This window comes from Rhinopithecus roxellana, chromosome 6 (genome assembly GCF_007565055.1).
Source record: "Rhinopithecus roxellana isolate Shanxi Qingling chromosome 6, ASM756505v1, whole genome shotgun sequence".
Classification (NCBI taxonomy): Eukaryota; Metazoa; Chordata; class Mammalia; order Primates; family Cercopithecidae; genus Rhinopithecus; species Rhinopithecus roxellana.
The window spans coordinates 47,304,303-47,331,238 of NC_044554.1; the positions used below are offsets into that span (position 1 = coordinate 47,304,303).

Sequence of the window (26,936 nt, forward strand, 5' to 3'; positions counted from 1 at the left end):
TCTGAAACTCCTGACCTCAGGTGATCCACCCACCTCGACCTCCCAAAAGTGCTGGGATTACAGGTGTGCGCCACTGCGCCCGGCCACCATCTTAACCCTTTTTAAGTGTACAGTTCAGTGGCATCAAGCACATTCGCACTGTTGTGCAGCCATCACCACCATCCATCTCCAGAGCTGTTTTCTATCTTCCCAAACTGAAACCCTGTCCCCTTTAAACACTCCCGATTCCCCTCTCCCAGCCCCTGGCTATTGTACTTTCTGTCTCTATGAATTTAATGAACCTAGGAAGCTCATATAAGTGGAATCATACAATATCTGTCCTTTAGTCTGACTTATTCACTCAGCATAATGTCCTCACGGTTTATCCACGTCATAGCGGGTGGCAGAATTTCCTTCCTCTTCAGGGCTGAATAATATTCCATCTTATGGACAGACCACATTTTGTTTATCCATTCTCCATGGACATTTGGGTCATTTCCACCTTTTGGCTGTTGTGAAGAGTGTTGCTGTGAACATGGGTGTGCCAGTATCTGTTCAAGACCTTGCTTTCATTCTGTGTTTAGTTTTTTTAGAAACTACCAGACTTTTTTCAAAGCAGCTGCACCATTTTATACTCCCGGCAGCAGTGCAGCAGGGTTCCAGTTTCTCCACATCCTCACCAATGCTAGTGATGCTCCGGTTTAATTTTATTACCATTATTATGATTTTAGAGACAGGATCTCGCTATGTAGCCCGGGCTAGCCTCAGCCTCCCAAGTAGCTAGGACTACAGGCACATGCCACCACACCTGGCTAATTTTTTATTTTTATTTTTGTAGACCCTGTTTTGTAGCCCTAACTTCTCACTGTGTTGCCCAGGCTGATCTCAAACTCCTGGGCTCAAGCAGTCCTCCTGCCTTGGCCTCTCAAAGTCCTGGGATTAGCATGAGCCACCATGTCCAGTCTCTTATTATGTATTTACTTTAAAGAGATGGGATTTTGCTATGTTGCCCAGGTCGGTCTTGAACTCGGCCTCAAGTAATCCTCCCATCTCAGCCCCGCAAAGTGCTGGGATTACAGATGTGAACCACCCCACCCAGCCTGTCTTTTTCTATTAAGAGACAGGGTCTTGCTCTGTCACCCAGGCTGGAGTGCAGTGGTGTGATCTCAGCTCACTGCAGCCTTAACTTCTTGGGCTCAAGCAATCCTCCAGCCTCAGCCTCCCAAGTAACTGGGACCACAGGTGCAAACCACCACAGCTGGCTTTTTTTTTTTTTTTTTTTTACTTTTGTAGAGATGGGTTCTCATTATGTTGCCCAGGCTGCTTGAACTCCCGACCTCAAGCATCCTCTCACCTCTGACTCCCGAGTAGCTCATTTTTTAAAAACTTTGTAGAGAAGGGGTCTGACTATATTGTCCAGGCTGGTCAATGTGATCCACCAGCCTTGGGACCACAGGTGTGTGCCACCATGCCTGGTTTGACCCAACGTTTCCTGACCAGGACAGGACCAAGGCCAACTGTATTGGTTTCTGGTGGCTGCTATGACTGAGGACCACAAACTGCGTGGCTTTAAGCAAGAGAAATGTTTTTCTCTCACAGTTTAGGAGGCCAGAAGTCTATAATGAAGGTGTCAGCAGGCTTGGGTCCTTCTTGGGGACTCTGATGGTGACACGTTCTGGGCCTCTGTGCTTTCTGGTGGCTCCCAGCTGCACTGCCGCAATGTCACCATCTCCACTGTCACAAAGCCACCTTCCCTCTATGACTGTGTCTTCATGACCTTCTCCTCTTCTTTTTTTATTTCTTCATGTTTTAAGTTTCTTTGTAGAGACAAGAGTCTCGCTCTGTTGCCCATGCTGGAGTGCTATGGTGGCATCACAGCTCACTGCAGCCCCTGACGCCTGGGTTCAGGCCACCCTCCCACCTCTTGAGTAGCTGGGACTACAGGCATGCACCACCATGCCCGGCTAATTTTTTATTTTTGGTAGACATGGGGTCTTGCTGTGTTGCCCAGGCTGGTCTTGAACTCCTGGCCTCAAGCAATTATCTGGCCTCAGCCTTCCAAAGCATTGGGATTACAGGCATGAGCCACTACACTCAGCCTGAACTCAGATCCTGACTGTGCTATATCCTCCCAGTGACAACCCCTGTTGTCACTATTCCCAACATGCTTGTCACCTTACAAGCCTGTGAGGCTGTGTGAGCTTCCCAGGGTCCCTAGAATAAAAACTGGGTGGTTTACACCACAGAAACTTAATTGTCTCACAGTTCTGGAGGCTGGAATTCGAGATCAAGGAGTGGGCAGGGCTGGTTCCTCCTGAGGCCTCTCCTTAGCTTGTAGACGCCAGTCTTCTCCCTGTGTCCTCACATGGTCGTTCCTCTGTGCATGTCTGTCCTAATCTCTTCTTATAAGGACATCAGGCATATTGGATTAGGGCCCAACCTAGTAACTTCATTTTAATTTAATCACCTCTTTTAAAGACCGTATTTCCAAATACAGTCACACTCAGAGGAATTAGGGGTTAGGACTTCAACATATGAATTTGTGAGGGACATAATTCAGCCCACATCAGAGGCTCTTCACTTTATTATTTTACTTTTTGAGACAGGATCTCATTTGTCACTCAGGCTGGGGTGCAGTGGTACAATCACAGCTCACTGTAGCTCCGACCTCCTGGGCTCAAGCGATCCTCCCACCTCAGCCTCCTGGGTAGCTGGGACGACAGGTGTGTGCCACCACACCCACCTAATTTTTTATTTTTTGGAGAGACAGGGTCTTACTATGTTGCCCAGGCTGGTCTCAAACTCCTGGCCTCAAGCGATCTTCCTGCCTTGGCCTTCAAAAGTGCTATGATGACGGCGTGACCCTCCCTTTTTTGTATCACTCTCTGCCCCATGGCTGGCCCAGCAGACCTCAGTGAGTGTCCATTCAATGCATGAATGAAGTGATATCATCTCAGTAGGGTTTTCAAGGATGAATAGGAGTTTGCTAGGCAGAGAAGGCACAGAGGGCATTCCAGGCCTAAAGAACAGCCTAGGCCAAGGCCTGGAAGCCTCCGAGCGGGGCTGCCTGTCTCGTAGGTCACATGCCAGACCTGGGGCAGGGAAGAGAGCTGTAGCCCCCCTCAGTCGGCGCAGGCCAACCTGCTCCGCATGAGCCGGAGTCCAGCCAACCTCCACAGGGACCAGGGCCCCAGCGCCTCTGCTCACAGGAGCTAGCTCAGATGATTTTCGGTATCTCTTTTCCCCTTCACGCCTGGGTGGCTTGAGCGGTATTTATTTAACTTTCATTGTACTGGTGTTTTTGTTGAAAGCGCAGGAATTATTCATGGCCGGTTTTGGTTCTCTTCTGGCAATAACCGCATCTTCCTATGCAAGGTACAAATTACCTGTCAGGCCAGTTCACCATCAGTCAAGGGCTGTGACCCAGCCCCAAGCCACCGTGGCTCAGCTGCTCTGGAAGATGGGTCTGGCTAGGAGGTGGTGGGGCCTGAATAGGTCTTTGCCCCCGCAAGTTGCCAGGAATAGGGAACATGGATGGGAAACAAGGGGATTGGCCCGGGAACAAATCCTCCCTCTGCGATCCTGCTCAGGCTGCCTGGCCACTCCGTACTCAGTCTTCTCATCTGTAAAATGGGCATTGGAGTGAGTGTCTGGCGTGGCAAGCCATCCACATTGTCACCCACTGGTGTCACCTACTGCCTGGGTGAGCCTGGGCACATGGGTGCCCTCTGTCATCTCCAAGGAAAGGAGACAGAAGAGAAACTGAAAACAGAAGGGACACAGAAGGGTTTAGAGGACACGTCCTCAGCTAATCTGGCCCCCTGGGTTGTGGTGGCATGAGAACACAGCCCTAAAATTATTTGAAATTCCCCCTATTGAAAGATGGGGTCATCTGGGCACAGTGGTTCATGCCTGTAATCCAAGCACTTTGCCAGGCCAAGGCAGAGGGATCCCTTCAGCTCAGGAATTTGAGATCAGCCTGGGCAACATAGTAACATCCCGTCTCTACAAAAAATAAAAAATGAGCCAGGTATGGTGGTGCATGTCTGTAGTCCTAGCTACTCAGGAGGCTGAAGTGGGAGGATCTCTTGAGCCCAGAGTTCGAGGCTGCAGTGAGCCATGATCGTGCCACTGCACTCCAGCCTAGGTGACACAGCAAGACACTATCTCAAAAAAAAAAAAAAGAAAGAAAGAAAAAGGTGTGGTCAGTGGGGTACAGTGGTTCACACCTGTAACCCCAGCATTCTTTGAGGCCAAGGCAGGAGGATAGCTTGAGGCTAGGAGTTTGAGACCAGCCAGAACAACAGAGCAAGACCTTGTCTCCACAAAAACAAACAAACAAAAAGAATTAGCTGGGTGTGGCAACTCACATCTGTAGTGCAGCTACTCGGGAGGCTAAGGCAGGAGGCCCACTTGAGCCCAGGCATTGGAGGCTGCAGCAAGTTATGATTGCACCACCATACTGCGGCCTGGGCAACAGAGTGAGACTCTGTAAAAAATAAAAAAATAGCTAAAACACAGGGTTTGGCAGAAAAAGATATCTGAGGCTATGCTTCATAAAACTTCAACAGGTGCAGGCCAGGCGCAGTGGCTCACGCCTATAATCCCAGCACTTTGGGAGGCTGAGGTGGGTAGATCACCTGAGGTCAGGAGTTCGAGACCAGCTTAACCAACATGGTAAAACCCTGTCTCTACTAAAAATACAAGTCAGCCAGGCCTGGTGGCGTGTGCCTGTAGTCCCAGCTACTCGGGAGGCTGAGACAGAATTGCTTGAACCCAAGAGTTGGAGGTTGCAGTGTAGGGAGCCAAGGTCATGCCACTGCACTCCAGCCTGGGCCACAGAGTGAGACTCTGTCAAAAACGAAAAGGCCGGGCGCAGTGGCTCATGCCTGTAATCCCAGCACTTTAGGAGGCCGAGGCAGGCAGATCACGAGGTCAGGAGATCGAGACCATCCTGGCTAACATGATGAAACCTCGTCTCTACTAAAAATACAAAAAATTAGCCAGGCGTGGTGGCGGGCACCTGTAGTCCCAGCTACTCGGGAGGCTGAGGCAGGAGAATGGCATGAACCTGGGAGGCGGAGCTTGCAGTGAGCCAAGATCGCGCTACTGCACTCCAGCCTGGGCAACAAAGCGAGACTCCATCTCAAAAAAAAAAAAAAAAAACTCCCAACAGGTGCAAAACTCGGTCTCACAAATTTTCCGGACCTGCCCATGTGGGGACCACAGCAATGAGACAATGGTCAATGTTAATAAGTTCTCAGGTGGCTGGAGCCTGAGGTGGGGGTGGGGAACAAGGAGGGAACCTGATGTGTAACCTCTGCCAATATCTGTGGTGTAAATTCTCCCAGCTTCAAGCTACCAACGTGATGTCACTGAACTCAGACTTAGGAAGAGATGTGTAGTCACTCACTTATGTAGCATTTCCACCACAGATAACTGTAGCACCAGGCAGTGCTTGCTTTCACTGCATGAGTAACCCCAGGAGAAAACCACCCAGCTGAGCCCACCCTGACTTTCTGACCGGCAAAATTGTGAGCAAAATAAGGGGATGGTTCTAAACTGCTACATTTTGTAGCAATTTGAAGCACTGCAGTAGTCACTAATGGGGCCACTGAGTCCAGTGTGGGATAACGCTTTACGGGGTGGAGGGGCTGAGCCAGGCCAAAGCACCTTTCACCTTCGCCTGGCTGGGAGAATCCATGCCAGTCTGATGTGCTCCAGCCCTGCCAACATCCTGAGAAAAAGCCAGTGACAAGGCTGAGAGCCCTCTGGAAGGGTCTCTCATGGGCTCAATGGCCGCTACTCCTAGGACAGAAAGCCCCCATGGGGCTTTAGCAGGAGCCAGGGGGATGTGTGAGCAAGTTGCCCACCTCCATGCTATGCTGACTCCTGCCACACTAAATACCCGCCCAGCCCCACACTGCCTCAGACACAGGGTGAAGAGGCCAGGACAGGGTTGGCCAGGGGCCCTGGTTTAAAATAGCAGCCACCAGTCCTGTTTTGTTTGCAATGCAGCCCTGCCAGTCTAGCTCCTGCTTTGATGTTGGTATTTAAGCCTCTTCTGGGAACCTGAACCTTCCCCAAGCACATCAGAAACCCACACTCAGGCACATACATACATGCATGCACGCACACGCATGCTCGCCTACTCCCCTGAGAAGCCAGAGGAGGTAGCCTCAGGTTCCAGAGCTATCTCCACCTCTCCCCAGGTCCCCCTCCAGATCTGTTAGTGTCCTGTGGCTGCCGTAGTGTCCTGTGGCTGCCGTAACAAAGCTCCACTCACTAGGGGCTTCAAACAACAGAAATTAGGCTGGACACAGTGGCTTACAACTGCAGTCCCAGCTACTCAGGAGGCTGAGACAGGAGGATGTCTTGAGCCCGGGAGGTCAAGACTGCAGTGAGCTGTGATCACGCTACTGTACTCCAGCCTGGATGACAGGAAGACCCTATCTCAAAAAAAAAAAAATAAAATAAAATAAAAAAATAAAATCAGAAATTTACTGTCTCCTGGAGGTCAGAAGTCTCAGATCAGGGTGTTGGCAGGGCCATGGCCCTCCCAAGTCTCTGGGTGGACTCTCTCCTTGTCTCTTCCTGGCTTCTCGTGGTGCCAGTCATCATTAGCATTCCTCTGTTGTTTTTCTTCTTTTTTAAAACTAGAGGCCAGGGCTAGTGGCTCACACCTGGAATCCCAGCACTTTGGGAGGCCGAGGCGGGCGGATCACTTGAGGACAGGAGTTCGAGACCAGCCTGGCCAACGTGGCAAAACCCTGTCTCTACCAAAAATAAAAACTAGCCGGGCATCGTGGCGGGCATCTGTAATCCCAGCTACTCAGGAAGCTGAGGCAGGAGAATTGCTTGAACCAGGAGGTGGTGGTTGCAGCGAGCTCAGATTACGCCACTGCACTCTAGCCTAGGCTACAGAACAAAACTCCATCTCAGAAAAATAAATAAATAAATAAAAATAGAGGGCCGGGCGCGGTGGCTCACACCTGTAATCCCAGCACTTTGGGAGGCCAAGGCAGGCAGATCATCCGAGATCGGGAGTTTGAGACCAGCCTGACCAACATGGAGAAACCCTGTCTCTACTAAAAATACAAAATTAGCCGGGCGTGGTGGCACATGCCTATAGTCCCAGCTACTCAGGAGGCTGAGGCAGGAGAATTGCTTGAACCTGGGAGACAGAGGTTGCAGTGAGCTGAGATCGTGCCACTACACTCCAGCCTGGGCAACAAGAGCAAAACTCCGTCTCAAAAAAATAAAATAAAATAAAATAGAGGCCAGACATAGTAGCTCACACCTGTAATCCCAGCACTTTAGGAGGCTGAGGCAGGAGGACTGCTTGACCGCAGGAGTTAAGAGACCAGCCTGAGCAACATAGCAAGACCTTGTCTCTACTAAAAATCAAAAAAATTAGCCATGTGTGCTCGCTGTTTTGCCCAGGCTGGTCTTGAACTCCTGTCCTCAAGTAAGCCTCCTGCCTTGGCCTCCTAAAGTGCTAGGATTACAGGTGTGAGCCACCGTGTCCAGCCTTGAGGACCTTCCTGTAGCCATCTTTGGCCAAGCCAGTGGTCCACAATGTCCCTGTGAAAGGGCTATAGAAAGGGGCCAGGGCATCGAGCCAGGTGGCCCAAGCTCCCATTAAGGATCAACAAGGCCCTTGGGACTTGGTTTCCTCATCTGTGAAATGGGGCTGAAGATACCATGTCTCAGATGTGACATCCTTTGTAGGCATACAGGCCAGGCTGCCAAAACAAGACGACTCAGGTTGTGGGGAGACTGGCCTTGCACCCAGGTCCCTGCACTCATCTGCCCTTCCTTCCTTCCCTCTTTGCTTCCCCAGGTGGTCCCCACATGTCAGCTGAGGCTTGCTATATCAGCTCACCCTGGTTTTTTTAGCCTCTTAAATGCTCACTGTAGACGACTCTGCTGCCTGGCTCTCTCTTCCCTTCTTTCATCCCTCCCTCTTTCCCTCTCGGCTTATTTGGGAATTGGAGGGCAGTAAGAATTTAAGAGCATGGGCCAGGCACTGTGGCTCATGCCTGTAATCCTAGCACTTTGGGAGGCCGAGGTGGGAGGATCGCTTGAGTCCAGGAGTCCAAGACCAACCTGGGCTACAAAGCGAGACCCCACCTCTATAAAAAATTTAAAAATTAGTCGGGTGTGGTGGTGTATGTCTGTAGTCCCAGCTACCCGGGGGCCTGAGGCAGGAGGATCACTAGAGCCCGGGTGGTGAAGGCTGCAGTGAGCTACGTTTGCACCACTATACTCCAGCCTGGGTGACAGAGCAAGACCCTATCCCAAAACATAAAAATAAAAGCTATGATTGCAGTGGTGCAATCATAGCTCACTGCAGCCTCAACTTCCCAGTCTCAAGCCATCCTCCCACTTCAGTCTCCCAAGTATCTGGGACTGCAGGCACCCATGACCACGCCCAGCTAATTTTGTTTTAAAATTTTTTGTAGAGATGGTCTCAGTATGTTTGTCTCAAACTCCAGGCTGGTCTCAAACTCCAGGCTTCAAGCGATCCTCCCGCCTCAGCCTCCCAAAGTGCTGGGATTACAGGCATGAGCCATCATGCCTGGCCTCTTGAGACCTTGTTCTAGGAAAAAAAAACCCACACCCACACACACACAAACAACTGCATCTGGCAGAGTAAGAGGGTGAGAGGCCAGGAATGGGATGTGGCCACCTCTGACCCCCAGAGCCCCAGCCCTTAGTGTCTCGGGGGGACAAGGCAAGTCTGGCACAAGGGGCAGCAGCCAGCAAGGACTGGGGTGGGCACTGCTGGTTCTGCCCTCATCCCCGATAGTGCCCTGGGCTCTGCACCTACACCCCAGGTTGCAAACAACCCCCTGCCCCGCCCCCGCCTGGCTGCCGGGAAGTCTAGCTGGACCAGGCGTGTTCTGCCGGGAACTGCCCTCCCTGAGCCTGAGTCCCCCGACCACCCCCCTGCCATGGATCTGGCAGGTGTTTGCCTGTCTGACCCCCGTGCTGGGAGCATGGCTTCCCCTGCTTGGGAAGTCTTCACTCTATCCCAGCCCCTCAGCCCCTCCTGGGGCTCCTGGGGTCCACTTCCTCAGCTGGCTTCCTCCCCCAAGACTGAGACCCCTTTGGGGTAGGACCTGGGTGCTGGGTGAGCTGGGTTGGTGCAGAGCTGGGGGCAGGCAGGCCTTCACTGACCCACTTGTGACCCCACGGTCATCAGAGCCATCGGGGCCCTAGGGCTCAAGGGAGGGCTGGGGCCCTGGAATTCCCACAGGTGCAGGGGATGATGGCTCGGAGGTGAGGAACAGAGGGGCCCAAGGAGTCAACAGCACCTGAAGGGCCAGAGTGAGGACGTGACAGGCGCCCAGCAGCGTGCCCCACCCATGGCCCTGGACCTAGCCTCAAACCAGAAAGGAGTGTGGGCTGTGGGTGCGTGGTCCTGAGAAGGTGGCAGCATCACACTTGCTTCACAAGAAGCCCCTTACCCGCTTGGGGGGGCACGGCCACCCCCACCCTGCACGAATTCCACCCCCGACTCGCACACAGTGGGTGCTGTGCCCAGCAGGGGCACCCCAACATGGTGGCAGAAGCGGTGTTAGGCTTAAAGGCCAAGATCTGATCAGGAGAGACCGCCATTCACCTCTCCAAAGCCCTAGACACGACCCCACCCAGGCTTTCTCAGCGCCCAGGAACAGACAGGGAGGTGTTGGAGGGAGGCCGGGCTGCCCCTATGACAGAAGAACACCCTGGCAATAAGAACTGCTCACTAGTGGCCCATGGGGCAGTCCAATGTCCAACACAGAGGGATGGACTAATTGTGGTTTATGTAGTAATTTTTTGTTTTTTTGAGATGGAGTTTCTCTGTTGCCCAAGCCGGAGTGCAGTGGCTCCATCTTGGCTCACTGCAACCTCCACCTCCTGGGTTCAAGCCATTCTCCTCCCTCAGCCTCCCAAGTAGCTGGGATTACAGGTGTGCCACCCAGCTAATTTTTGTATTTTTAGTAGAGTCGGGGTTTCACCATGTTGGCCAGGCTGGTCTCGAACTCCTGACCTCAGGTGATTTATCTGCCTTGGCCTCCCAAAGTGCTGGGATTACAGGTGTGAGCCACTGCGCCCAGCCCAGTTGTGGTATTTTCATACTTGGGAATATGATTCAGCCTTTAAAAGGAGCAAAGTCCTGATCTGTGCTGTGCTATGGGTGCGCCTCAAACATTCCAGCCAGACACAAAAGGTCACCTATTAAATGATCCCATTTATATGAAATGTCCAGAATAGGCAATAACAGAAGCTGACTGGGGGTTGTCAGGGGCCTGGGGGAGTGACTGTTTTACAGATACGGGGTTGGTTTGGGGGCAATGGAAACGTCTTAGAACTAGATAGACGTGGTGCATGCACAGCACTGCAGCACTGTGGAGGTGCTAACTGCCACTGCTTTTTCACTTTGAAATGGGGAATTGTATTTTTTGAGGTCTTGCTCTGTCACTCAGGCTGGAGTGCAGTCGTGTTGTGATCTTGGCTCACTGCAACCTTGAACTCCTGGGCTCAAGAGATCCTCCCACCTCAGCCTCCCGTGTAGCTGGGACTACAGGCGTGTGCCACCATGCCTGGCTTATTTGGTGTATTTTTTTGTAGAGACAGGGTTTTGCCGTGTTACCCAGGCTGGTCTCGAACTCTTGGGCTCAAGCGATTTTCCCTCCTCGGCCTCCCAAAGTGCTTGGATCACAGGCATGAGCCACCTCACCAGCCTGTGAATTTTATGTCATGGGAATTTTACATCAGTTACCAAAAAAAAAAAAAAAAAAAGGCACAGCCGTCAGCAGTGGGGAGCCCTCACTGTTGGGAACAGGAAACCAAGGCCTGGCTGCTGGAAATGGGGCTAAGAGGGTCTCAGAGGCCTTCCTCGCACACACCTGCCCTGTCTTCCAGACCCTCCCAGAGTGCGTGGTGGTCCCCAGAAGTCCCCAGCGGCGCCTCTTCCCCCCAGGGTTGCTGCCAAGGCTGGCCGACTCTCCACCAGGTCTCCCCACCCCATCCTGGTGTCCCCTTCCTCTGCCACCCCCCTCCCCGCCCCCACAGCCAAAGCTTGGGCAATACTGGTCCCCGGCACATCCCACGTCCCAGCCTCCTGGAACTCCCTTCCTGCCGTGCCTACTTCCCAGAAAACCCGTTCCTGTCGCCCACCCTGACTTTTGTCATCGAAAGGCCCAGCATGAGGGACACCTCCCCAGAGAAGCCCTCCCTGGGTTGAGCAGATAAGACCCTCTCCCGCAGGCTCTGGGTCCCCTGTCCCTGCTGCAGCCCCCGGGCAGCTGTGCTCTGCCGTGTGATCTGTCAGTCTGCAGCTGTCGTAGGTGACTGCCTGCAGCTGGCCTGGGGCCAACATCTGCCTAAGGGTTTCCCATCCCAGCTCAGCCCCCCAGCTTGCGGTGTAACCCAGAGTGGATCCCCAGCTCCTCCGAACCCCATTTCCTCCCCACAGACAGCACTTCCCAGCCTGCCAGGGAAATTTGGGAAGACAAGGAAAACATGTTCAGTACAGGGTCTGGCTTGGAAAACAGCCGCCACCATGACTCAGCTGATGCTAAAGGCTTGCTTCCTTTTTTTCTTTCTTTTCTTCCTTTTTATTATTATTTTTAGAGACAGGGTCTCCCTCTGTCACCCAGGCTGAAGTACAGTGGTGCAATCATAGCTCACCGCAGCCTCAGCCTCCCGGGCTCAAGCGATCCTCCTGTCTCAACCTCCTGAGTAGCTAGGACTACAGGCATGCACCACCACGCCCAACTAATTTTTGATTTTTTTATAGAGACAAGGTCTCGATACTCCTAGCCTCAAACAATCCTCCGGCCCAAGCCTCCCAAGTAGGTGGGACTACAGACACATGCTACCACACTGGGCTAATTTTTATATTTTTAGTAGAGATGGATTTTCACCATGTTGACCAAACTGGTCTCAAACTCCTGGGCTCAAGATCCACCAGCTTCAGCCTCCCAGAGTGTTGGGATTACAGGCTTAAGCCACCACACCCAGTGTATTTTGCCATTTTTTGAATGAAAAATAGGCTGGGCGCAGTGGCTCAAGCCTGTAATCCCAGCACTTTGGGAGGCCGAGACGGGCAGATCACAAGGTCAGGAGATCGAGACCATCCTGGCTAACACGGTGAAACCCCGTCTCTACTAAAAATACAACAAACTAGCCGGGCGAGGTGGCGGGCGCCTGTAGTCCCAGCTGCTCAGGAGGCTGAGGCAGGAGAATGGCGTGAACCCGGGAGGCAGAGATTGCAGTGAGCTGAGATCCGACCACTGCACTCCAGCCTGGGCGACAGAGCGAGACTCCGTCTCAAAAAAAAAAAAAAGAGGCCGGGCGCGGTGGCTCAAGCCTGTAATCCCAGCACTTTGGGAGGCCGAGATGGGTGGATCACGAGGTCAGGAGATCGAGACCATCCTGGCTAACATGGTGAAACCCCATCTCTACTAAAAATAAAAAAAACTAGCCGGGCAAGGTGGCGGGCGCCTGTAGTCCCAGCTACTTCGGAGGCTGAGGCAGGAGAATGGCGTAAACCCAGGAGGCGGAGCTTGCAGTGAGCTGAGGTCTGGCCACTGCACTCCAGCCTGGGTGACAGAGCGAGACTCCGTCTCAAAAAAAAAAAAAAAGAAAAAAAGAAAAAGAAAAGGGAGGGGGATCTTTGGGGTCTGGGTGGATACTTCACTCCATGGCCGCAGTGATGTCCCCACTGCCCTGCAGTCCAACTTGTCCCATGCAAAGTGTCACTGAGAACCACAGCCTTGTACCTGAGCTGCATCCGTTCCAGGGACACTTTCCAGAACTGACACCCCTCCTCACCGCCCCCCCACCAGTCATGCTGCGCCACTGCCTCTGCCCCTCAGGATGCCCCCCTGAGAGGGCAGCTTCGACCTTCACCCCTGGGTGGGCCACACGGGTGTGGAGGCCAGAGAGGCTTCACCCCTACAGCGATCCGTCCACCTGGAAAGGGCACCTTGTGTGGTTTCATTTGGTTCCCTTCATCCTGGAACCAGGCTCTCCCTGGAGACCTAATCCCTTCTGGGGATTTAAAATAATCAAACTTGCCAAGGAGGAGGCGAGCTTCTGGCCCCAGGCTCTGCCAGCTTCCCATTTTAATTGGGACCATTTTTAGTCCTCACCGGGAGGCTTCCAAAGACCCCCCAGGCGTCTCCCTCGGGGCCCACAGGGGTGACGTGTGCCCACCCTATGCCAGGAGCTCCCTACCCTCATCTCGGAGCCCCCAGCGCCCACAGCAGCTGCGCTATGGGTGGGGCTTTGCAGCTCCAGAAGTAAAAGGGAGTTGCCCAAGGCAGACCTGAGCTCAGAGCCTGTGTCCTTGAGGGGCCCTGGGTGGGCAGCAAGTCCCCCTCCTCCCACCCAGAGCCCACCCTTCCATCCTGAAGTGTTGCCCACTGCCGAGGCTATAAAACCCACATCCCAGTCCCTACCGAATGCCCCTGGGACCGACTGACCCGGTGTGCCCAGGAATGCCCCAGTTTTCTCACTGAACTCCTTCCGTCCAGGCACCCCCTTATCCCCAGGACGGCGGGTCAGCCAACCGCCCACAGACAAGCAGGCTAGGGGGTTGGAGGGTGTCCCCACAAAAGACATGTCCACCTGGAACCTCAGATAGGCTCTCACTTGGAATAACGGACTCTGCAGATGGAATTAAGGTAAGGCTCTCGAGATAAGCGTGCCTGATTAGAATGAGCCCTAAATCCAATGACTCCCGTCCTTAAGAGACACAGAGCGCACTCCCACGTAAGGAGTGCCTGAGGGCCGGGGCAGAGACTGCAGCAAGGCAGCCACGGGCCCAGGAGCGCCAAGCATGGCCCGTAGCCACCAGAGGCTGAAGAGAGGCCTGGAAAGGATTCTCGCTGAGAGTCTCCAGAAGGAGCCAACTCTGCCTGCACCTTGATCTGGGACTTCTGGCCTCCAGCGCTGTAAGACAATAGGTTTCTGCTTTGAAGTCACCCTGTGTGTGGGCATTTGTAACAGTGGCACTAGGGAATGAACACAGTGGGTGGGCCAGGCACAGTGACTCACACCTGTAACCCCAACACTTTGGGAGGCGGAGACAGGAGGATCACTTGAAGCCAGGAGTTCAAGACTAGCCTAGGCAACACGGCGAGACCCCATTTCTACAAAATATTTAAAAATTAGCCAGGTGTGGTGGTGCGCACCTGTAGTCCCAGCTATTCTGGAGGATGAGGTGGGAGGAGCACTTGAGTTCAGGAGTTGGAGACCAGCCTGAGCAACATAGCAAGACCCTTTCTCTACAAAAAGTTAAAAATTAACTGGGTGTGGTGGCATGCACCTGTAATCCCAGCTACTGAGGAGGCTCAGGCAGGAGGATCTCTTGAGCCTGGGAGTTCAAGGCTGTAGTGAGCCTTGATTATGCTACTGTACTCCAGCCTGGGAGACAGAGTGAGACCCTGTCTTAAAAAAAAAAAAAAGGCCGGGCGCGGTGGCTCAAGCCTGTAATCCCAGCACTTTGGGAGGCCGAGACGGGCGGATCACGAGGTCAGGAGATCGAGATCATCCTGGCTAACGCAGTGAAACCCCGTCTCTACTAAACATACAAAAACTAGCTGGGCGAGGTGGCGGGCGCCTGTAGTCCCAGCTACTCGGGAGGCTGAGGCGGGAGAATGGCGTAAACCCGGGAGGCGGAGCTTGCAGTGAGCTGAGATCGGGCCACTGCACTCCAGTCCGGGCGACAGAGCGAGACTCCGCCTCAAAAAAAAAAAAAAAAAAAAAAAAAAAAAAAGGCCAGGTGCAGGTGGCTCACGCCTGTAATCCCAACACTTTGGGAGGCCGAGGCGAGTGGATCACAAGGTCAGGAGATTGAGACCATCCTGGCTAACATGATGAAACCCCATCTCTACTAAAAATACAAAAAAATTAGCCCGGTGTGGTGGCAGGCGCCTGTAGTCCCAGCTACTCGGGAGGCTGAGGCAGGAGAATGGCATGAACCCAGGAGGCGGAGTTTGCAGTGAGCTGAGATCACGCCACTGCACTCCAGGCTGGGCAACAGAGTGAGACTCCATCTCCAAAAAAAAAAAAAAACAAGCTGGGCACAGTGGCTCACGCCTGTAATCCCAGCACTTTGGGAGGCCGAGGTGGGTGGATCACTTGAGGTCAGGAGTTTGAGACCAGCCTGGCCAACATGGTGAAACCCTGTTTCTACTAAAAATACAAAAATTTGGCCAGGCACCGTGGCTCATGCATATAATCCCAGCACTATGGAAAGCTGAGGCAGGCAGATCATTTGAGGTCAGTAGTTCAAGACCAGCCTGACCGACATGGTGAAACCCTGTCTCTACTAAAAGTAAAAAAATTAGCTCGGCGTGGTGGTGGGCACCTGTAATCCCAGCTACTTGGGAGGCTGAGGCAGAAGAATCGCTTGAACTTGGGAGGCTGCAGTGAGCCAAAATCATGCCATTGCACTCCAGCCTGGGTGACAGAGCGAGGTTCCATCTCAAAAACAAAATTTAGGCCAGGTGCGGTGGCTCACACCTGTAATCCCAGCACTTTGGGAGGCCAAGGCGGGCGGATCACGAGGTCAGGAGATAGAGACCATCCTGGTTAACACGCTGAAACCCTGTCTCTACTAAAAATACAAAAAGATTAGCCGGGCGTGGTGGTGGGCGCCTGTAGTCCCAGCTACTCGGGAGGCTGAGGCAGGAGAATGGCGTGAACTCAGGAGGCGGAGCTTGCAGTGAGCCAAGATTGCTCCACTGCACTCCAGAATGGGCGACAGAGCAAGACTCCGTCTCAAAAAAAAAAAAAAAAAAAAAAAAATTTACCCAGGCTTGGTGGCAGATGCCTGTGGTCCCAGCTACTCCGGAGGCTGAGGCAGGAGAATCGCTTGAACTCAGGAGGCGGAGGCTGCTGTGAGACAAGGTTGTGCCATTGCACTCCAGCCTAGCGACAGAGCAACAGAGGGAGACTCCTCAAAACAAAAACAACAATAACAAACAGTTGCATGTCAATTTTCCCATTGCAGGGGGTTGGAGGATGTTCTCCCAAAACTTCCTGTCCACCTGTAACCTCAGAATGTGACCTTATTTGGAAACAGGATATTTGCAGGTGTCACTGGTTAAGCATCTCAAGATGAGATCATCCTGGGCTTAGGACCGGTCCTAAATCCAGTGACCGGTGTCCTTCCAAGAAAAGGAGGGGGACCCGGCGGGTTGGCTCACACCTGTCATCCCACCACTTTGGGAGGCCAAGGCGGGCGGATCATGAGTTCAGGAGATCAAGACCAGCCTGGCTAACACGGTGAAACCTTGTCTCCACTAAAAACACAAAAAATTAGCCAGGCATGGTGGCGGGCGCCTATAGTCCCAGCTACTCAGGAGGCTGAGGCAGAAGAATCACTTGAACCAAGGAGGCAGAGGTTGCAGTGAGCCAAGATCGTTCCATTGCACTCCAGCCTAGGTGACAGAGAAACTCCATCTCAAAAAAAAAAAAAAAAAAAAGAAAGAAAGAAAGAAAAAAGAAGGCCGGGCGCGGTGACTCAAGCCTGTAATCCCAGCACTTTGGGAGGCCGAGGCGGGCGGATCACGAGGTCAGGAGATCGAGACCATCCTGGCTAACACGGTGAAACCCCGTCTCTACTAAAAAAATACAAAAAACTAGCCGGGCGAGGTGGCGGGCGCCTGTAGTCCCAGCTACTCAGGAGGCTGAGGCAGGAGAACGGCGTAAGCCCGGGAGGCGGAGTTTGCAGTGAGCTGAGGTCCGGCCACTGCACTCCAGCCTGGGTGACAGAGCGAGACTCCTTCTCAAAAAAAAAAAGAAAGAAAGAAAGAAAAAAGAAAAGGAAAGGAGAGGACACAGGCACAGAGAAGGCCACGTGACGACGGAGACAGAGATGGGAGCGATGCAGCTACAGGCCCAGGAACACCGAGGATTTCTGGAGCCCCAGGCAGCTGCAGGGAGGCCTGGAACAGCCTCCCCAAAGGCCTCCAGAAGGAGCCAGCCCTGCCCACACCTTGCGTTTGGACTGCTGGCCTCCAGCACTGTGCAAGGGCAAACTCCTGTCATTGGCAGCCACCCAGTCTGAGATCTGGCTGCTCTCAGATACCCGGAGCCCCCCGCCTCAGCTTGCTGGGCACTGACCTTGAGGGTTGCTCCCTCGACTTGCATTGCTCCCCGTAGCCCCCAACCCCATGGGGGACACCAGAGGAGACTCTCAGAGCCGTCCCCCCGACAGGCCGAGGCGCCTCCCAGGAGAGGACCCCACTGCCCCGCCAGCACTGGACACTGGACACTGTTTTCCATAAACACTTCTTTGAACTGAATTTAATTCTTCTCACCCAAGAAATATCTGGAAAGCAATGCTCAGGCCAGGGTGGAGCGCTGGGGAGAGGGGATGTTTTCATGGTTTGTGGAGGGTTTTTTTTATTTATTTTATTTTCTGGCATCATCTCTCTCTTCTTCTTTCCCTGTAACTGACATAGAGGAAATGGATTCTGAAAACAGGTTCCTTCCCCACCCCCAGGGACTCTGAGATCGGAGTGGGGTGGGGCCAGGTGGACAGGACTTGGTGCTCTGAGGCAGGGTCCTCCCTGATTCCCTCCCACCTCCTCTGCCATGCCTCCCTTTACCCAATGGGGCCTGGCCAGGAAGGGGCATATCAGGTGGCTATTCTGGGGGACAGGTTTTCAGGGCAGGTAGTGAGGGGTTCCTGGCCCACAGTTGTCCCCTCAGCATATCCCAGGGGGCTGGTGACCCCGTAGGCCCCTCCACTTTGCTAAAGAGAACACAGGGAGGGTTGGTGGGTTGGTGGCCAAGAACTCACCAACCACTGCTGACCAGGAATGGCCTAGGGAGGCCCACCCAGAACACCCAATCCCACAGCCACCCTGCTCTAGTACCACTTGGGGCCTCTCCAGCCACTGGCCCGGCTGCATTTGCTCTCCAAAACTGCCGCTTTCTTTTAGTTTTTAAGTGACAGGCTCTTGCTGTGTCACTGAGGCTGGAGTCCAGTGGCACAATCACAGCTTACTGCAGCCTCAAACTCCTGGGCTCAAGTGATCCTCCCACCTCAGCCTCCTGAGTAGCTGGGACCACAGGCGCACGCTACCACATTGGGTGGATGGATAGATGAGTGGTTGGATGGGTGGGTGGGTGGGTAGGTGGATGGGTGGGTGAATGAGTAGATGGATGAGTGGGTGGATGGATGGATGGATGGATGGATGGATGGATGGATGGATGAAGTGGATAGATGAGTGAATGGATAGGTGGATGTGTGGGTAGATGGGTGGACAGATGGGTGGGTGGGTGGGTAGGTGAACGGAAGAGTGAGTGGATGGGTGAATGGATGGATGGATGGATAGATAGATGATAGATAGATAGATAGATAGATAGATAGATAGATAGATAGATAGGCTAATGGATGGATGAATCAGTGCTTTCTGTCCCTTGACCTAGTCTACAAGCCACTTCCCCAGCTAGACAAAGAGAGCTGTAGGGTTCCAGGAAACCTGCCTTAGAGCCCCATCCCTGCCAGGAAACAGATGAAAGCTGTCGGGGTCTTTTTTCTGTCTCTAGCCTTACCTGGGACACACAGAACTTTATGGTGGGGCCTTGTTCCAGTTGCTACAGGTTCCCATTGCTGAAGGTGGGGGGACAAGCTGCCTCTTCCACTCAGCTCTGCAGGGGGTTCCTCAGTGGCTGGGGGAGTTGCGGGTGTGGCAGGAGACCTGGCAAGAAGCTCATAGGTACCCTCACCCACCTCATCCCGCCCTGTGCCCAGCCCTGACTCCAGCCCTCCCTTGGACAGTCCTTCTTTGCACCTCACCCCGTGGAAGGAAACACTAAAGGTGGGGAGGGGTGGGCCAGAGCCTCAGACTCCATAAGACAAAGGGAGAAAAATGCACCGAAGAGAGGCAGGGAGTAGACGCAGGCACTGCTTTTTTTTTTTTTTTTTTTTTTTTTTTCTTTTCTTTTTACAGACAGGGTCTCACTCTTGTTCAGGCTGGAGTGCAGTGGCGCCATCACAGCTCACCACAGCCTCCAACTACCGGGCTCAAGTGATCCTGCCTCAACCTCCAAAGTAGCTGGCATGACAGGCACGCACTACCACGCTTAGCTAATTTTTGTATTTTTTGTACAGATGGGGTCCACTATGTTGCCCAGACTGATCTTGAACTCCTGGCCTCAAGTGATCCTCCCTCCTCAGCCTCCCAAATCTTAGGGATTACAGGCATGAGCCACCACCCCCAGCCTTATTTCCTGACATTTCTATGGTGAAATCGATTGCTTTTATAATCAGAAAAAAATATAGTGAGACTTAAAAGACATGGTCTGTGACCTTGAGAGGCCAAAACAGCCCGCAGAGGGACAGGCAACTGGCCATTCTGATGCTGGGGCCCCAGGCACGATGCAGGCAGGTCCCCCCTCCCCACTTTGGCCGGGGAGGCTTTGAAAAGAAAGCAGGGGCTGGGAAGGGGAATTCCAGGAAGGGGCCTGGGACTGGGACCATGGTGGCCCCCCAGGCCAGATCCACCCCTGGCCAGGTGCAAGGACTCTGGGAGCGGCCCCAAAGATCCAAATACCTTCCTCAGCAACGCCTTTAATTTGCTTTCTGCAGAAAATAAGCTAATGCTGGCAGCGGAGACTTCATTTAGGAGAAGAGCAGGCCTCAGCATATCCCTGGCATTGGCAACATTCCTGGGAGGAGAGGAGGGGAAGGCCGGGGAGGGGAGGGAGACGGGGCTAGAGGGAGCCTGCGGATTCACCTAATTCCAGGGTGGAATTGCTTGCAGGCTACCGTGTCCTCCATCATTCTCCAGAGGCCCCACCTAGTTTCCGCATTCATCAGTCACCAGGCCTTTGTCCTATGGCCCAGTGAGGGGAGATGTCAAGGCCAGGGACCCCTCTGAGGCTCAGAGAGGGGTGCACAGCAGGAGTAGTAAAGCCAGGACTGGGCACGGCGGCTCACGCCTGTGATCCCAGCACTTAGACTGAGGCAGGAAGATTACTTGAAGCCAGGAGCTCAAGACCAACATGGTGAGACCTCTGTCTCTGCCAAAAAAAAAAAAAAAAAAAAAAAGTATATATATATATAAATTTTTTTTTTTTTTTTTTTTTTTTTGAGACGGAGTCTGGCTCTGTCGCCCAGGCTGGAGTGCAGTGGCCGGATCTCAGCTCACTGCAAGCTCCACCTCCCGGGTTCACGCCATTCTCCTGTCTCAGCCTCCCGGGTAGCTGGGACTACAGGCGCCGCCACCTCGCCCGGCTAGTTTTTTGTAGTTTTTTTTTAGTAGAGACGGGTTTTCACCGTGTTAGCCAGGATGGTCTCGATCTCCTGACCTCGTGATCCGCCCGTCTCGGACTCCCAAAGTGCTGGGATTACAGGCTTGAGCCACCGCGCCCGGCCTTATAAAAAATTTTAAAAGCCAGGACCTGCCTGGTCCCTCAAGCTTCCTCCCTGGAGCCTCAGTAGATGCTTCTAGACAGTGGGATTCGTGTTCTAGGCCCAGGGGCTCTGACCTCAGAGGCCCTGTCGGGAGGTTCAAACCAAGAAGTAAAATGCAGTGAAATTCAGACTTGTGCCTCTGTACGGGCCGTGGACATGCGTGTGCAAAGGCGTGTGCATGTGCGTGCGCCTTGCTTCCTGGGTCAAAGTGGCATCTGATCCAGATATACTTTGAGGTTTCTTTTTTTTTTTTTTTTTTAATTTTAGAGAGAGGGTGTTGCCCTGCCACCCAGGCTGGAGTGCAGTGACGCAATCACAGCTCACTGCAGCCTCAAACTCCTAGGTTCAAGCAGTCCTCCTGCCTCAGCCTCCCAAGTAGCTGGGATGGAAAGTGTGCATCACTGCACCTGGCTAATTTTTAAATTTTTTCTAGAGACAGAGTCTGGCTATGTTGCCCAGGCTGGTCTTGAACTCCTGGCCTCAAGCGACCCTTCTGCCTCAGCCTCCCAGGTATCTGGGACTGCAGATGTGTACCACCCTCCCTAGTTAATTTTTAAATTTTTTCTAGAGATAGAGTCTGGCCATGTTGCACAGGCTAGTCCTGAACTCCTGGCCTCAAGCAATCCTCCCACCTTGGCCTCCCAAAAAGCTGGGTTTAGGCAAGGCACGGTGGCTCACACCTGTAATCCCAGCACTTTTTTTGGGTGGCCAAGGCAGGCAGATCACTTGAGGTCAGGAGTTTGGGGCCAGCCTGGCTAACATGGTGAAACCCCGTCTCTACTAAAAATACAAAAAATAGCCAGGCATGGTGGTGCATGCCTGTAGTCCCAGCTACTTGGGAGGCTGAGGTAGAAGAATCGCTTGAACCCGGGAGGCAGAGGTTGCAGTGAGCCAAGATCACACCACTGCATTCTAAGCCTGGGCGACAGAGCGAGACTCCATCTCAAAAAAATAAAATATAATAAAAAGTTGGGTTTATAGGCGTGAGCCACTGCACCTGGCCACTTCCAAGTCCTATTGGTTCCCTGCTCTGGGCAAGGCCTGGGCATGATTTTACAGATGGGGAAAATGAGGACCAGGATCCCACCGTGGTGCAGCCCGCTTCTCACAGACCTGCCGACTGCAAACTCCTCCCAGGGTTCCCCCTGAGCTAACATCCCCCTCCCGTGGTCTCACCCAGGGCTCCTTGCTGTCCTGGGCTGTGTCCCCAATGGCCGGGCTGTGTCTCTGGATCCTGGCCGAGGTGGCTCTGAGGGCACCTCTCTGGGCCTGGTCTGGCTGGAGGGGACCCCAGGAGAGGGTCCCACAGGCGCCCCCACCCGTCCGCACCTGCTCCTTCCAGATTCTGCAGGCTCTGGTGACACCTGCTGGCCACGCGTCCCATCACCATAGCAACCCAGGCTGGGATGGGTGGGGTCACCCAGGCTGGAGGGTGGGGGGTGTGGAGGCACTGGGGGCGGGGCACACCTGCCTGACCCATCTTTTTTCCTCATGGGAAACTTTCAACCCCAGGACGCTCCTGTGCCCCGCTTAGGTCTCCTCCTACTCTGTCCCCCTCCCCTGTCCAAAGGCTCCGAGAGCTCTGGGTTCTCACCCAGCCCCCACTCAGTGACTCCAGCTGAGACATCACCTCCCCACAGGCCTTCAAGCTTCCCATCTCAGACACAACAACTCCATCTCCACTGTGTGGGGCCCCACGCCTCAGCTCAGAGGGGCCCCACCTCCCACCGCTCCCTTCCAGCTCCTATGCGTCCCTCTGCTCAGTCCCCCTGGCCTGTGTCCACTTCACCCCAAGTCCTTGGCTATGCCCTGAACGGAGCCCATCTCCCATCACCCAGATGCTGTCACCTGTCACCTAGGTGCTGTCACAGCACAGCCCCGTCCCCAGCTCCTCTGTGGCCCCCACAAACTTGGCAGGCTTTTGCAGACACACACGCACTGTGCCTCAGGGAGTGGCACAGGCCCCGCCACACTGCATGCCGGCCCCATAAACAGCCCTGCGGTTCCCACCCGGGGGCTCTGCACCTGCAGCCCCCTCCCCAGAATGCTGTTCACAGCTTCCTCAGTCTTGCTAACACTGATTCAGCCAAGCCGTCCAGAACATTCTGCTGGCTGTGACCTCCCCAAACCCTGCTCTGTGTTCCTCACACTGTCATGGCCTGGGGACTGTCCCATCCCAGCCAGGGCTCCTCTGTAGTGCTGCCATGATTTCGGGATCCCCAGGTGTCCAGGGCTGAGCCCAGGGCCAACCTGGGAGGTGTCTGCTGACCTGATCCTCTTGGCCCTCCCACTCCAGGCCCCAGTCCCACCCCAGGAGGATCCTCCCCATCCCCACTCTCCCCTCCTGGGCCACCACTTTGCCCAGAGGCAGTCCTGGGGCACGACCTGAGCCCATGTACCCAGTGCGGCATGGCCAGGGACACAATGCACAGAAGGAGAGGGCTTAAGGGACCTCCCTGGAGACCCCCAAGTGGCTCCTCTGAGTAACGGGGGCTGGTCATGGATGTTGAGTCACCTGGAGGGAGACTGTGTGGAGGGGCCGAGCTCAGGAGACAGAGCCTTGGTCCTCCCACCTGCCCCAGGGTGGCCTGTGGTCCTGGGCTGGCCGCCACCTCTCAGGGCCTCAGTCTCCCCGTCTGCACTGGAGCAGGTGGGCACACTTGACCTGGCAATGCCTGGCCACACTGCAGGGACTGAGGGGGTGACCGGCCCTTCCTCTGATGCCCACCACACCCTGGGGATGCCTCAGAGCCCAGCCGCTCCTGGGGGCCTGGTCCATGCCTGTCCCTGGCCCCACACGCTGCAGTCTGGTGGCAGCTGCTACACTCCCACCTGGAATGTCCCGGAAATCCCCAAACCTCAGCTGACCCCATGGGGGAAAGAGGGCTGGAACCTACCCCCTTCTCATCCCCTCCAAGGTGCAGATCCACCCTGTCCCCATGCAGTGGGCATACTGAGTGCCCGGCCCCACCCCGCCCTGCCCAGAGAGGCCGGAACATCGGGAGCTCGGGCCAGTCTGGCCACGCCGTGGAAATAGTGGCCACGCATCGGCCCGGGGAGGCCCCAGGCCTGGTCAGCTGCCAGGTCCTGCCCGCCAGGCTCAGCTTCCCAGCCCTCCCGCTTCCTCTCCCCGCCCGGTTAATCTGCCACTTCCATCTGTCTTTGTCTTGTTTGTCTATCTCTGTCTCAGTCTGCTCGATCTCTGTCTCTGTCTGCTCGATCTCTGTCTCCATCTGCCTCTCTCTCTGTCTCTGCCTATTTGTCTGTCTCTGTCTCTCCATCTCCCTCTATTTTTAAAATTTTCTTTTATATAGAGACAGTCTTGCCGTGTTGCCCAGGCTGGTCTTGAACTCCTGGGCTCCAGTGATCCTCCAGCGTTGGGCTCTCTAAGTGCTGGGATTACAGGCGTGAACCACCGTGCCCAGCCAAGAAACATCTCTAACCCCCTCTTTTCCTCCCAGCAGTGACTGTGAAGGGCTCTGGAGACAAATCCCTTTGTGAAAGGATCTTCTGGATGATGTCATGGATTTGGGCCCCCTCTTGCTGGAGGTCACTGGGTGGTACTTCTTGGCCATCCGGCCAATAGCAACAGGCCGGCACTGTGATGACGTCACCATCGCCCCCACTGTCTCCTCAGGTCCCAAGGAGCAAGAGGCTTGCACCGTTCCTCTCTAATCTGAGATGGATTTTGTGGGTTTGCCTGGGGGGAGGGTTTTTTTTTTTTTTTTTTTTTAGCAAGAATCTGCTTAAGGCCGGGCGCGGTGGCTCAAGCCTGTAATCCCAGCACTTTGGGAGGCCGAGACGGGCGGATCACGAGGTCAGGAGATCGAGACCATCCTGGCTAACCTGGTGAAACCCTGTCTCTACTAAAAAATACAAAAAACTAGCCAGGCGAGGTGGCGGGCGCCTGTAGTCCCAGCTACTCCAGAGGCTGAGGCAGGAGAACGGCGTAAACCCGGGAGGCGGAGCTTGCAGTGAGCTGAGATCCAGTCACTGCACTCCAGCCCGGGCGACAGAGCCAGACTCCGTCTCAAAAAAAAAAAAAAAAAAAAAAAAAAGAATCTGCTTAAGCCATACACCCATCTCATTAGGATTAGTTTTGTTAATCTATAGATCCACTTATTCGGCCGCACGCCAGCCTCCAAGTGTCCCAAACACGAAGTCAAAGGGTGAGCAGAGCACCTCGGGCTGGCCCTCCTCCCCTGGGAGGATCCACCTCTCCTGTGGGACAGAGACAGCTACGACTCGGCAGCTGCCTGCCGCAGGGCACAGTTCCAAGCACCTCATGGCCTGTTCTGTGTCTCCTCCCAGAGGAGGAGGGGGAAACTGAGGCCTCAGGACGGGGACAGCTTGCACAGGGCCATACATTCAGGACCTCAGATAAATGCGATTGCTCCAGACCCCCACCAGCACAAGTCAGGCAAATCTGTACATTCAATGTTAGCAAAGTTTGTTTGTTTGTTTGTTTTTTAGAAAGAGGGTCTCACTGTGTTGCCCAGGCTAGTCTTGAACTCGAGCTGAAATGGTCCTCCTGCCTCAGCCTCCCAAAGTGCTGGGATTACAGGTGTGAGCCACTGCTACTGGCCTGCAAAGTTTTTGTTTGTTTGGAGGGTGTTGCTTTGTCACCCAGGCTGGAGAACAGTGACACAATCATGACTTACTGCAGCCTCCACTTCCTGGGCTCAAGCGATCCTTCTGCCTCAACCTCCCAAGTAGCTGGGACTGCAGGCGTGCACCACTACACCCAGCTTTTTTTTTTTTTTTTGGCGACAGAGTTTCACTCTTTCGCCCAGGCTGGAGTGCAGTGGCACGATCTCGGCTCATTGCAACCTCTGCCTTCCAGGTTCAAGCGATTCTCCTGCCTCAGCCTCCTGAGTAGCTGGGATTACAGGCGCCCGCCACCACACCTGGCTAATTTTTGTATTACTATTAAAGAGGGGATTTCACCGTGTTGGCCAGGCTGGTCTCGAACTCCTGACCTCACGATCCGCCTGCCTCGGCTTCTCGAAGTGCTGGGATTACTGGCGTGAGCCACGGCGCCCGGCCACATCCGGCTAATTTTTTTTTTTAATTTCTGATTATTGTAGAGATGGCCACTGTGTCGCCCTGGCTGGTCTTGAACTCCTGGCCACAAGTGATCCTCCTGCCTCGGCTGTTTCATTCTTACTTTATAGAAAAGAATAACTTAAAATGAAAGTGTTATTCATTTTTTTTCTCACGTAAGTAAATGATCTTGTGCATCCACTCCAGAGGCCACTGGATTAGTATGTTTGATGTCTGTTTCCCATCCAGACTGATTTCTGAGAAGCAGGAGGAAAGAAATGAATTCCTCAATGAGTGAAAAGAAAGAACCTCATTTTCCAGATGGGGCCCTGAGTGAGGCTCAGAGAGGTTCAGTAAGTTGCCCCAGGGCACACAGCAAGGGAGCAACAGAGCCTGGGGTCCGAGGGCAGGGCCACCCTGCAGGGCCTGCAGGGCCCCATCAGCACCCAGGTTGCAGAGTGGGGACTCACGGAGGAGGAGGTGCCCCCAGTGCATAAGACGCCTCCCCCACTGCCCATCAGCCCAGATGGCCACCCGAGCTGTCGGTGAGAGAGGACGCTCTGCTTGGCTAAGCCGCTGTTGTTTGGGATTTTCTGTCTCTCGAATCCTAAACGGTAGAGTCTGCTTATCAATGCCTCCCTCGCCCCTACAGTCTGGGAAACCAGAGCCTGGAGGGTGGTGCTGTAAGAGTGATCCCAGTCACACTGGCAGTCCAAGGGCCACCTTCCACGCCGTCACTTTAGGAGTCTGCTGTGAGGTTAGCCTCATCAGCAAACTCGAGGCTGGCTTCCTGTCCTCTTGCTCAGGGAGCAACCCTGGGCACTACTAGGGAGGACTCTGGGGGATTATCTTGAGAGCACTCTCAGGGAGACTATGGGGAGCACTCTTGGGGGAGCACTCCAAGGAGTACTCTTTGGGAGCATATCTGGGGAGCACTCTCGGGGGAACATCTCGGGAGCAGCATCGGGAGCACTTTCAGGGAGTATTCTTGGGCACATGCTTGGGGAGCACCCTCAGGGAGCACTCAGGGCACATACTTGAACATTCTCAGGGCACATACTTGGGGAGCACCCTCTGGGGAGTACTCTAGGGAGTACTCTTGGGGAGCATATGAGGAGGAGCATCAGGGAGCACTCTCGTAGGAGCACTGCCTTAGTCTCCTTGCTAGCCACTGGCTTCACTGGCGTCAGAAGCAATTCCACAAGCCCAGCCGCCCCTGTCCTCCCTGGTTCCCCACAGGACACGGCCATCCCCTCAGTGGGAATGGGCTCCTACACTGGGGTTTGCATTCCCATGGTGCCAAGTCCATCCTGAGAAGATCCTCAGGGATTGCTGACCATCCACATCCCCACAGGGTGGGCCTCAAACCCAGGCTGTGAATTCAGGGAAGTGGGAAGCAGAACTTTCTGGGTGTCCCTAGATGATGCCTTCCCCCGACCCACTACACATGCACGCACACACACTCACACACACACACACA

General features: G+C 54.1%; 2 protein-coding genes across 4 annotated transcripts in view; one reads left to right on the forward strand and one right to left on the reverse strand.

The window, feature by feature from the left end:
• The window catches only part of LOC104667537 (protein PMS2CL-like), a 1,213,215-nt gene that overhangs the window by 415,016 nt on the left and 771,263 nt on the right, over window positions 1-26,936 (forward strand). The window lies entirely within an intron of this gene.
• FBXL18 (F-box and leucine rich repeat protein 18) overlaps window positions 1-26,936 on the reverse strand; it is a 91,732-nt gene that overhangs the window by 1,246 nt on the left and 63,550 nt on the right. The window contains exon 5 of one of the 3 annotated variants that reach the window (XM_030932200.1): window positions 18,377-18,695. The exons of 1 other annotated variant lie outside the window; for it this stretch is intronic. In XM_030932200.1, the coding sequence (XP_030788060.1) occupies window positions 18,482-18,695 (214 nt within the window). In that variant the 3' untranslated portion in view covers window positions 18,377-18,481. Of the gene's footprint in view, window positions 1-18,376; window positions 18,696-25,551; window positions 25,714-26,936 lie in introns of those variants that run through there. One more of the 3 variants, XM_030932202.1, reaches the window with a different exon arrangement.